The 13367-nt window shown below is 34.8% G+C and overlaps 1 protein-coding gene and 1 non-coding gene across 2 annotated transcripts in view; one reads left to right on the top strand and one right to left on the bottom strand.

Annotated features, from left to right (window-relative positions):
- Positions 1 to 1039: 1039 nt before the first annotated feature.
- HELZ (helicase with zinc finger) overlaps positions 1040 to 13367 on the bottom strand; it is a 134062-nt gene continuing 121734 nt past the window's right edge. The window contains exons 32-33 of the mRNA XM_069482788.1: positions 6809 to 7061; positions 1040 to 1374 (exon numbers count right to left, since the gene is read on the bottom strand). Of these exons, the coding sequence (XP_069338889.1) occupies positions 1040 to 1374; positions 6809 to 7061 (588 nt within the window). The remainder of the gene's footprint in view (positions 1375 to 6808; positions 7062 to 13367) is intronic.
- On the top strand, positions 4395 to 4501 carry LOC138392672 (U6 spliceosomal RNA). The gene has a single exon (XR_011234958.1). It is a non-coding gene; the product is annotated as a U6 spliceosomal RNA (small nuclear RNA).

Raw genomic sequence — 13367 nt, 5'->3', positions numbered from 1 at the left:
CAAACAAAACAGCTAGCAAAATAATTGAATTGCCATGTATAATGTCACATTTTAATGTAAACATCAAATAAGGTACCAAAATTTTTACTGGAAGGAAAAAAAAACCCAAACCTCAAAGCGGCACAATTCTTTATACCACTGGAGAAGGGGAAAGCCAGGTTACAAACATTTACACATGCATAGTGAGAAAAAAGGATTTTACTAAATTCACGCATTTTTAAAATAGTTATCAAGTCTACTAAGCACCAACAATCCTAAAAATTTTTCAGCTTCATGATTTGTTAAAAAAAAAAAAAAACACTATCAAATTAACATTAAAACCAAGCTTGAAGTATAGCTTGTCCAAAAAATAACTAGGTATGCCAATGCTTTTTCACATTTCAAAAACAGTGGCATACAAAATACAACTGCAAAGAATGCCTTTAACTCTATCCTACGGTGGATGGAGGTTACAACAGCACATCATACGTTGTCTAAAACTATAAAAGTTTTAGAATGCAGCATCATGTCACCAAAAAAAAAGCTGATAAAACTTAAAGTATTTAGAAGATGCTGCCCCTTTATTTTAAAAAATTTTAAATGAATTTAAGCAAAAATAACATACATTTGTACATCAACTGGCCATTTCTGGTACAGAAACCCAGCATATGGTAATATTATTGAATAAATGTAAATGCTACTTACAATTTTTTGTTCTTTTTAAATACATTTTAGACAATTTTTTTTCTTTTTTTTTATAGTTGCACAATTAACCTCTTAGCTGCTAGCTTGATGCAAACATATGTAACAATACACAAATTTAAAAATATTTTTTTATTCTACATAAAAGCTGTCAAAATTCTGACTCACATCAAAAATGCAAAATAAGGGAATATACTTTTAAAAAATTAGTTGCAAGTCTAGCAGCAAAGCAATTAAGTGAGAACATATTTAATATTAAAACAAAGGGAACTGTGCATCTATAGATGAAGTCCAACTACCTTAATTCTATTGATACAAACAGAAATTAAAACATTCTCCCTTGAGGAAAAAAAAGTGATTATTTAAAATAGGAGTAAAAGCCATTGCTGCCCGATGAGCTCCCCAGGCTAAGTTCCTGGAACAGAGACAGGGGGTCGCTACTCTTCTTGGCCTGCTCAGGAGGGGGCCTGGGCTTGGGAGGGGCCCTCAGAGCACTGGCATAGGACATGGCAGGCTTGCCCCCACCAGAGCTCTGCGGACTACTGCTGTTGGCCGACTCCGCGATCTGCTTGTTGGGCATGAGGGGTGGGAACTGGCCGAGATGCTGCAGCACATTGTAGTTGAAGGAACTGGACACCTCGAGGTTTTCCGACTTCAGCTGATCCTCAGGGGGTTTGACAGTCTTGGGTGGAGCTAAAAACAGAGAAGAGCAACATTGATTTTAGGACGAGCCCAGCAATGTTCATGCATCTCATTCATTCAGTGTCATAACTGACTCTCGTCTCCAGGAAGTCAGGGACAGTACAGCCACGAGGACAGACAATTTCTGCCACAGAATGTTGAAATCACAACATATCCAACCAAACTTCTCTATCTTATAAACACATAAAACAACTATGTGAACTGGAATAGCTGACATAAAAAAAAACTAAAGTTCAAATGTGAAGGCTTGCTGAGAAATAAAAAGCTAGTTTGTACAATTGTACACGTCTATATTTATTATAGTAACTGTTCATAGTTTGTAAATAGGCACTTTTTTTCTTAAATAAAAGTCAGCTGTATATCCATGCTCCTGGTCAAAGAGCTTTTATTATTAACCTAAGCAATAGTACCATCAGATTCCATTTGTTTAAAATGCTACCCTTCTTTGTTGAGTAACGTGGAATGGGGGGGGGGGTGGTGCTGGGAGAACAGCTGTAAACTACTTCCCATTTCCTATAATCCATCTGTCAAGATCCTTTAAAATATGACTCCGTCCTTCCTAACCAATTTTATTGCTCACTAAACCACAGCTTGTTTTCAAATATTGCTTTAGTTCTCAATCTTTTAAAAATTTAACATTGTATTAGATTATAAACATAATACATATTCATTGAAGATAATTTAGAAATTACAGAAAAGTCCAAAGAAAAAAATAAGAAATTTATATTTCCAAATGCCAGAGATAAGCCTTAACTTGTTGGTGTATTTTTTTCTAAGGACTTCACTTAATACAGAATATCTTACAACTTACTTTAAGTAATCTCTCATTTTTAGAAATTTTCTTTATAGCCAAGTTTTCACTTTTATAAATTGTGATAAATCTTTTTTCTTTTTTTTTTTTTTTTAAAGAGACAAAGTCTTGCTCTATCACCAGGCTGGAGTACAGCGGCCCAATCACTGTAACTCTGAACTCCTGGGCTCAAGCGATTCTCCTGCCTCAGCCTTCCAAGTAGCTAGGACTAGAGGCACGCGCCACCATGCCTGGCTAATTTTTTTTTTATTTTTTGTGGAGACAGGGTCTTGATATGTTGCCCAGACTGGTCTCAAACTCCTGTCCTCAAGCAGTCCTTCTGCCTTGGCCTCATAAAGCGCTGGGATTATAGGAATGAGCCACCATGCCCAGCCAAATATTTCTAAATATTCATGACTATTTCTTTAGGATAAATTCCTGGGAGTATGTGGCTGGGTCATATGGTATATACACAATTAAAGCTTTTGATAACTATGTCCAAACTGCCCTGCAGGAAGATACTGACCATTTACACTCAGCCAACAATGTTTGCCTGTTTCTCTATCTAATCGTAACACTGGTGTTATTTTTTTTTTAAATCTTAGCCTACTTATAAGTAAATAATTATCTTTTTGTAGTTACAATATGCATTTCTTTTGACTTTGTGAAGCAAAGCTACTCAGATAGCCTGGATCAGCCAGACAATTAGGTGACAGAAAAATAAATTTCTATCTTATTTAAGCCACTTTATTTTGGGATCTCTGACAATGGCTGAGCCTTTACCCTAACTGATATAGGTAGAAAAACTACAAAGGTAAAGACACCAAAACAAGAATGGGAAGCATTATTTCAGAAGTGTACTCTGAACAAGGCAGGAGGTTAGTGTTAGACAACAGAAGGGGATAACATTCGAGAGGTGGGTTAGACCCCCCTGTATAAAGCTTTCTCTAAACCACTCCAGCATCTTTAAGGGTACAGTGTCATCTTGAAAGGTACGCTGCACATTTAGCACTTGATTTTATGTCATTTAATACAGACTATTAGTGATGACCCAATGGTTAGTGGGCTATATACATTGTCAAAGATTGTTTCTTCCCTCCCTGTGTATATGTCTGAAAGAAAGCGTTCCACTCACAACATTGGACCATACTTGATCTGAACTGGACCAAGACTACAAAGATTCCTTCTCTCAGAAATTTGTGTATGACAGAGAGAGACAGACAGACAGACAGAAACAGAGAAATTGAGACCTTTAGCTAGATTAAGTGGAGTCAAGGTACTGTGGGAACCCAAAGCCACTTAAAAATACATAGGCAGAACCATCAGAAGACTAATCTATAAAGAAAAGCAGAAGAAAGGAGCAAGTACACAGAGGAAGGCACAGGGCCCTGGAGAGAGAGATTATATGATCATCACATCTAGTAGTTGCGTATTGCTTATGGGGCCAGGCACTTTGTGCTACGTACCTTACACAGATTATATATAGATACCAGAAAACTACACAGTTCCCCTCATGAATCCAACTGGCCTTCCTGTACCTTATTTCCAGTGAAGCTCTTTTTACTTGAGCTAGCGTGGGTCGGTCTCTGATTCTTGCAATCAGCTATAGCTTAAGATAATCACCAAATAGAGGGAACTCAGATACAGTATTTCCCTCTTTTGATCTTTAGATATTTAGCGAAGTTGCTCTATCCTTGAGTTTAAAATAAGTAAAAAATAGAAACCATGAGAAATCCTGCTAATATTTCTCTTTGAAACCCAAACTACAATGATTCATTGTCTCTAAAACACACTGGTGATGCTTAATGGAAGCTATGTCACATCCAGTATGACAAAGTTTTAAAAGCATTTTAACATCAGCAACACAGTTGCTCAATATAACATAAAACTAGAATTCAGAGGTTAAGGTGAAAATATTTCATTTTTTAGTCTCATTAGTTCATTTATTCAATGTGCTAATTTTATAGTACTATTTTAGAACTTTAAAAATTCATAAAATTGTTCAAAATTATTTTAAAGCATTTAACATCTTTATAGAACGCTTATCACTTTTCCTTGTAAATGTCACTGATTTTGTCAATAAAATGATTGCTTTTAAGAACATCAGTTTAACAAATATTTCAATATAAAAGTGGCCTACACTGTCTAAAATAATATGTAAAATAAACATGGTTCTGGTTGTTTAAGAACTTACTATTTTTATTTATTAAGATTTATTTACGTGCTCGCTTCGGCAGCACATATACTAAAATTGGAACGATACAGAGAAGATTAGCATGGCCCCTGCGCAAGGATGACACGCAAATTCGTGAAGCGTTCCATATTTTTATCTGGGAACGACACCAATTGGACATCAGACTGAGGTGGGGGGTGGGGGAGAGGATGGGGGTATGCCTACACAATGAGTGCATTGCGCACCGTTTGGGGAGTGGTAACACTTGAAGGTGCTGACTCGGGAAACGGGGGGTGGGGAAAAAATATGAAACTATTGTTTTTAACTTGCACTGTTCACTTAATAATTTATCATGAATATTTCCCATATTATTTCATATCATTGTACAAGAAATAATGTATACATTATGAGAAAAAAATATATATATATATCCTCAATAAAATGTATACATTATTAATCATTAAAAAAAAAAAGATTTATTTAACCATGTTCTCATTTTCATAAGAGTTTAAAATGTTTTCGGCTAAATAATAAATACTTAGAAAACAATATTTTAGAGGCAGTTTAACCTAATGCCTGCATTCTTATCTAACCACGAATGTAAGATCTGTATTAATTTGATTTATCATAAATATTCTCAATAAAAGAAACCATTCTCTAAAGCCATGAATTTTACTAATCTTACAACTAATCCTATTTTACATAATACACATCTCTATCTAATCTCTGCAACTGGATCACCCCCTTCATTGCACAGAATCTAGTTTCATTACCTCCTTATTCAGCAAGAATTTTCCAAGAGCCTCAAATGTATTCAGTGACAAAATGGGAAACTCAAAAGTTCAAAAAGGTCAAAGATACAGTCTCTGCTTTCAAGCTTATAATTTAATTGTGGAGAAAGCACATCCATATCAAATACAATGATCTCTTTTAAATTTCAAACCAATATAATTAATATAAAAAGTTTTCTTCAAGCTGAAGATATAAATCTCAAACTTCGGTAAGAAGTCTCCTATGCGACAATGGTCCTCTGATGCACCCCTACCACATTTCTCTAAAAAAAAAATACTGAGAGGTTGTGCCTCAGGACATTAGTGATTTTGAATTAACTGCTTAATACTTAACTGTTACTTTCAACTAAAAAATGTTACAATTTGTCCAAGCAATGAAGAAAATAATCATTTTATACTTGTAGAAAAGATACCACAAATGACATAAGCTTTGGGCATTAGTTCAAGAACTTCCTACTTTATCAGCTCAGGTCAGATTTTTATTGATTTTGGCCAAAAGCTATCCTAAAACTTAGGTTAATAGAAAAAAAGAGGAGAAATGATGTTATCTTAAAAAGAAATTATAATAGACAAATTATCATCACCGATTTATAACTTAGATGTTTCTCAGGAAGTTCAAATATGCTAACTTGAGTGTATTTATGTCAGACCTTAAAAATGACAAAGCAGCCCCAAGCAAAATAAAGTAGCTTACACACAGCAGGTACTAAAGAATGTTTAAAGGTTAAAATGACAATGTCTCTTACCAGGAAATAAAAGCAAAATCTTTTAAATGTTTTTTGCCCTACTATGTCCATTGTTCTAAAAATATGCTTGTATGGCCCATACTCAAAAATGGGTAAGTTACATAAACAATAGATTCATATTCTAAAGATGAACAAAATTAATTTCAAATACAAAGGTTGATGCTGCCAGGCAGAAATTCGCCACATAAACATCTCAGACTTGTTCACAGAGATCAATGTCTAGCTTACAAAGAGAAGGAATTAGAGAACCCAAATAGTATAATTAATTTCTTCACATTCAATATAAAAAAGAGTGAGAATAAAGGAAAGACAGAAGTGCATTCCTGTTCAAGGATTTAGACTTTCCAACATACAGTACAAGTTTAGAGTACCTTGTTCATTCCTAACCCTTTCTATGCCTTTTGAGTTCTTTAGCATTGGAGTTCCCAGTTATTAGAACATAAGTAATAAACAAAGGATTTCTAAATGCCAAAATGTTAAACTCTGCTGATCTCTCTCATAGCTATACTCTACTAAATAGCAAATTGTCAATGCATTATTGATAACAAATCCTTGAAAAATGATACTGACCTAACCAGCTCCCTGAAGAAAAAACCAAAAAACAGAAAACAAACTTTTCCCAAGCAAAAGTATTTCTATCTATTTAGAAATATATTTTAAGTTCCATTTCTTCTTTCATTCACTCACAGGTCAAAATAATCAATTTCCCAATACAGATATAGCTACTAACCTTCCAGACCATAAATATGGAATCAATATAGTCCTGACTTAATAAGTATGCCTGAGGCACACTTACGAGCTATGAGCATTAAATATTGTTCAAAGATAATAATGCAAATGAGGCAGTGGTAGAAGAAAAATTCCATAAATATCCAGGAGCTGAGGAGTTAAAATTACAGAGTTTGGGCAACCAACTCCGTCTTACCTATCAATTCTCTGGGTTGAGCTGTCCTGCTGGATCCATTGCACGGAATGTTCTGGTAGGGAGTAGATGAGGTGGTGTTTACCCAGGACTCCGGGGACGAGAAGTTGAAAGAAGATTGGCTATTGTGGTCCTGAAGCTCCTTACACTGGGCCAGACTCTCCTGAGGAGCGCCTACTTCTTCAGAACAAGGCTGAACTGAGCTAGATGAGATTCTTCTTTGGTACAAGGGCCGACCAGGTCCTCTGGGCTCATACTACACAAAGAAAAAGGACATTTCATCAATCAGGGCATCCTAGGCATCCTAGCCTTCTCCCTTTTAGCTCCCTAGCGATCTCATTATATTATGTAGACCTAATCAAGCATATTCTCTTCTGTGACTGACTGTGAAGCCCTCCTTCCCTTATTCCACTGCCACCAAAAAAAAAAAAAAAAAAAAAAGGCTCTAGACATGGTATCAGGAGACCTGGGCTCAAAACTCAGTTCTGCCCCTTACTGCATAGTCCTATGAAACACACATGTGATTTCTGGTTCTGCTTTCTTGTCAGTAAACTATGGGAGTTGAATTAGTTGTCTTCAGTTCTAAAATTCCACTGGCATTTTAGATAACAGTAGATTAAGCATGAAGGAGTAGATCTGCTCAAAGTTAAATGGGCAAAGTATAGTCACAAGTCAACTGAATCATAGCGATCTTGAACACAGTCGTCCATTCTAGACTTATCTCTTGGGCCTTATCTTTCATAACCTCTCGAGTTATTTCTCCTTGGACCGGACAGCAAGATACGACTCCTCTTGTACACCGGAAGTACTCCTGACTGGACTTCACTGCATTTCTTTTGGTCAATCTTCAACTAACACAGAATACTCATTAATTTCTTCAAAAAATCTTTTATATGTTTAAAACCCAATTAACTTACTCTTTATATTTTCTTTTCCCTGAAATCCCTAAATTTATATAATCCAAATTCCTTTAACCCTCCTCACAAGATTTGGCAGCCATTTCAGGATTTTTCAATTGTTACCTCAGTGCTCTTCAATTTGTCCTTGTCAGATTCTTGTGACAAATATTAAGTGTCAGTTCTAATGGCAAGGCAGTGTAGAGTAGTGATTAGGTATCCAGCCTCCATCCAGAGCTAGATAATCTAGGTTAGACTTCAGGTCTGCCTTTTACCAGCAGTGTCACCTTGGACACCTTGACTTAACCTCTCGGGAACTTCATCTGTAAAATGAATTACCCATAGTCCCCACCCCTTGGGATTCTTGGGAGAATTAAATGAGTTAAGTATGCATAGCATTTAGAACAGTTCCTGGCACATAGGAAGGGCTCATGGTTATATCATTGTTTTAATGTAACATATAAAGATAAGATTCCATCTTCAGTCTCAAATGACAGAATGGAATGAGATTGGCTTTTTTTGACCTTTTCTGGTTTCCCCAAATAATAACAATTTCGCTATTCAGTTTGTGGTCAATTATGATTCTGGGAAATCTTTCTTTTACCATTGTTACTAGCAATAACTGGAAATCAGGAACTGGAGTATGGATTGAAAAGAAAAGGGAGAGATGAACTGGCATTGTAATAAGATGTTTTCTTTGAAACATTATATAAAAGAATAAAAGTGGATATCATCAGATCAATTAAATGGGGGAAATTGTGGGAATAAACATTGAGAATATATGGTCAAAACAGATGAAACCACTAGGATATAAACCAGTGAAGGGACTGGATCTGGACTGGCTGCCCTTGTGCAGAGAGGCAGGGAAGCGTAGGAGGAGGGCAATTCTCTCGCCATCAGCTATGAGCATTCAGGCTGTTTCTGCATTTCCAAAGCCTTAGCTACTGGATGAGGAAGGCAAGACGTGATTGACTACCATCTAGTTAATTTCTTTTCTCATATATTTTCACAGTTCTTCTGTCTCTAAATATAATATCTAAATTCATCTTAAATTTTACTCTGCTTTAAAGGTAATTGTTTTAGACGGTCAAATCATTCTGAATTTGATTCCGGTTTTCTAGAATATTAACTATCTTAATTAATTTAGTATCAACTAGGAATTTAATCAGCTTTTGAAACATTTGAAATTTCTTTGCCTAGGTCATTAAATTAAGGCATTAAGTAGAATAACCAACGTTTCTAAACTGTTTTATGTTCTCTATGCCCAGACAACCCCTGAATGATAGACGGATCACACTGGCTTGTACAGTGTGTCTTTTTTAAATCAGAGTTTGTAATGAAGACAATCAGTTCTTAAAATTGAAATGATGAGTTTCTTTTTACTACCAGCCCCTGAGTGCTTAGCCCAGTCACAATCTGCAGGGGATCACATTCTAAAGTCTTTATGTGTGAACACTAAAGCACAAAACGAATGTCGGTGATGGCCTCAGAAAGAGTAGGTTGTAACAATCAAGTCTCCTGGTGATACAGAACACTCAATATACTCACACGAATTTCAGGCATAACTTTATAAAACTGTTTTCTTTAAATAATGAACACACATAAACCAGTAGCATAAACAAATACCTTTTTGCAATGAAAAGATATATGAACCACAAAGCTTAAATGCGCAAAACTAAAAATCGGAAAGAAATGGAAAGCTGATATAAGAGGAGAAAATATTCAATTAAACTTTATAGAAAATGTGTATCATTTGTATCTTACAAACTGAAATAAGAAAAATTACTCAGCAGACATGCACAGCAGGATCTGGGAAAGTGTTGTGTAACATATCTACAACAGTTTCTAAGCAACTGTTGCAGAGATGAATCACATTATGAGTATGACCCATCCTTTATGTTAGAAAAAGAGAACCAAAACTTGAAATTGTTTTAATGTTTTTAGAATTAGATAGATGTATTGAAGACAACACATATAAAAAAAGATCTACAGGTGTCTCTATTTCATACAACATAGATGAAGATAAATGCATGAAAAAATGATTTGCTACTTTCAAACCTGTCCTCAAATATAATTTGAAACCCTGATAGCAAATGAATAAAATGGTTTCTATACCAAATAAATTGCATTTTAGCAATTTTGTAGTTTCCAGCATACAGATCCTGTACACAGGTTTTATTAGATTTACCCTTAAGTATTTCATTTTTCTTTATGTTGTTATATAAATGGTATCGGCTTTCACATTTTGGTTTCCAATTGTACATTGCTAGTATATAGAAATGTGATGGATTTTTCTGTGTTGACCTTATATCCTGTGTGTGACCTTGTTTAAATTCACATTAGTTATAGGATTTTTGTTATTTGTTTTTTGGGAGATTCCTTGTTTTTTTCCTGTATTGACAATCATGTCATCTGTGAATGAGGAGTTTTATTTCTTCCTTCCCAATCCCTATGCCTTTTATTTCCTTGCCTTATTGCGCTGGCTAACACCTCCAGCACAATGTTGAATGGGAGTGTTGAAAGTGAACACCTTGCCCCGTTCCTAATCTTAAAAGCATTCAATCTCTCAGCATGAAGTGTGATGGTAGCTGCAGGATTTTTATAGAGGCCCTTTAACAGGTTAACGAAGGTTCCCTTCTGTTTCTATTTTGCCAAGAGCTCTCATCATGAGTAGATAGTGCATTTTGTCAAATGTGTTGGGGCTTTTTTTCCCATAGCTATTGATATGATGGTGTGATTTTTCTCTTTAGACTGTTAGTATGGTAGATTACATCGATTTATTTTCAAATACCACACCAGCCTTGCATTCTTTGGATAAGCCCTACATGGTCATGGTATGTTATTCTTTTCATATGTTGCTGAATTAGCTGGTTAATGTTTTCTTGAGGATATTGACATTGATGTTCATGGAAATTAGTCTGTGGTTTTCTCTTTTTTGTACTGTCTTTATCTAGTTTTGCTATCAATGAGCACCTGCTGTTGGAAAAATGGCACCAATAAATTTGTTTGATACAGGATTGCCACAAATCTTCAATTTGTTAAAAAAAAAAAAACAAACATCTGTTAAGCACAATAATGCAAAGTACAATAAAAACAAGGCTATCTGTGCACTAAAATGAATATGACTTTGCAGCAAAGTGCATTAAAACCAGTTTAGGTCTAAATAAACAAAAACACTATTTGAAGCATCTCACAGGCAAAGGCACTTATAATTTACAGATAGTATTTTCCTACCAAGCAATATTTTCCTATATCCAAACACAAGGTAATAGAGGAGACAGTAGAATGAATGCAATAAAATACCTAAGGGAAAAATGTCAGACTCACTTCTGCGACATCTGGAGCTACCTTGAATCTAATGGCTGCTGTTTACTCTTATTGAATATGAAACAGTCAAGTCAATTGTAGAGCATGACACCTCTTATAATGAGAAAATGTCAGTTTGGGTAGGAAATAAAATAGCTCACCATGAAAGTTTACTCTTCAAGTCATAACTATTTGCATTATCTCTGAAGAATCATCATTATTAAAATTAAATACATTTTACAGCTTTTGAAAAAATGTAATACTGGAGAATTTTTGTTTTATTCTTAAAGAATATTGAGAAATTAAGTAGATAGCTAATAGTTAATTTTCTGATATTTGAGATCTCTAAATTAATCATTTCAGCAGTTGAAAATTCAGCAGCTAGAACTAGACAGATTTCCAAAATCAAGCGTTCTCAAATGAACCATGTCCCTTTCTCACCACCACCCAGGAAAAAAAGGGGACATTTTATACAACTGAAGATTTAACCCTTTGTTCCCAAGAACATAATCTTGTTTTCCCCCCACATCTAGTTCTGTGTAATTACAATCATTTCTCTATTTCCAGGAATAAACCTTATTCATGGTATAAAGGTCTGAAGAACAGTACGATGCTCCACAAAGAGCATGTGACCGAAGTCAGGAGTCTCAGCTCCACTGTAAGTAATCACTGCTTCAGTTGTTAGTCCTTTAACATATTTTTGCCTCAGTTGCCTTACCAAAGGTGGGGGGGAGCTTAAATGATCTTTAAGGTCCTGACTAGTTCCAAAGTTTCAAGATTTATTTTAAAGTCTTAAATAAAGCAAAGTCTTTGTCAATGAGAATATATTTTAACTTTGCATTAAAATGTTCAAATATAATCTATCGACTTTAACAACCATCAACAATTTGATATATTTGCTAAATTATTACAAGTATGATGACAAATCCAAGCCTATTTAAGTGATTTAAATTCAGAAAACTAGAGCATGCTAACAGATTGCAATGAAATGCATTCTGGGCAACAAGTTTAAAATTTCCCATTCCTCACCCCTCTCCTCCACCACGGAACTTTTTATGCAGTAAGTTGAAAGACCAGGACCCCCAAACAAAAATTTTAGAAAAAGATCCTTAGCCTGCAAAAGAAAAATATTTCTGAGAAAGCACTTCATATTTCCATCAACAATTCAGTCTTGTGGGCCCATAGGCTTGTTTAAATAAATTAATATAACCTACACTTTTCTTTTCTTCTCTTCTTTTCTTATTTCTTGAGCTTTTTTTGTTTCCTGTTGCTTTTGCCCTGTTCTCAGTTTTTCATGAAAAGACTACTCCTACATACATCTCTGGCCAGATGGTTCCTTTACTTTTAGATGGCAACCTTTTCAACGACTGACACGCAGGCTTAATCTTAGAGTCTCCAGGTCTTAAATAATTTCATTATTATTGTTTAAATGCTCATTCTATTCTGTCAGAGAATCTTCCAGAGATTCTGGGTTTGGTATCAATTCCATACATGTTTGTCTGCTTATAAATACTCTTCGTGTTGAACTGTAAAATCATTATGGTACTAAACATATCATTATTTTCAAATTCTACTGCTAATATTTCTTTCTAACTACCAAAATGTAATGCTAACATTTCGAAAGCCATTCAATATATGAAATTTAAATAAGAAGGAAAAAAACTAAATTACTAAATTCTCATACAAATTTCTACTGTTAAAGATAGTTGTCAGTTTAGATAAGAATTCCTAATTTGCTTACCACTGCCTTATAAGATATATCTCTAATGTATGAGGTTTACCAAGCCATTTTACATCTATGTGTATAAATAAATAACTGGGGGAAAGGTCAGCAACTTAATTAATTAGGGTTCTGCTTATAATTATGCTGTCAAAGCTAATCACCAAGGAAGAGCTAAATACTCTAGTGGAAATTCCAAGTCTCATTAACTATAGTGCCAGAAATTTTAATTAAAATAGAACATCTCATTTAAATGATTAGCTTTGATAATTTAAGCATGAATAGAGGTCTAATTTATTAATTTGTTGATCACTGTCTCTGTTATATGCATTAGATGGCTTATTAGATACCATACATTAACAATCTCTCTGAGAAGAGATACGTCAGAGAAGACAGCAATATTTCTACCTGGTTAAACAAGTAAGACATAAACTACCATCATCCACTTGTAAAGCGAGAATAGGCAGAATGTATCAATAATCAGCCAAGATTATCATCTTCAAGCTACATTTGTACAATACTTTGCTCCGTAAAAGGGAACTTAAGGGGAGGAGGTGGAGATTATTAGACAACCGTATTGAAATCAAAACTATCAACTAACTTCAAAACTAGAGTTGTTTGAAGAATGAAAATGAATAGA

Source organism: Eulemur rufifrons, chromosome 9 (genome assembly GCF_041146395.1).
Source record: "Eulemur rufifrons isolate Redbay chromosome 9, OSU_ERuf_1, whole genome shotgun sequence".
NCBI lineage: Eukaryota > Metazoa > Chordata > Mammalia > Primates > Lemuridae > Eulemur > Eulemur rufifrons.
Note: the sequence above shows the minus strand (reverse complement) of the source record. Positions and strands in the feature narration are given on the sequence as shown.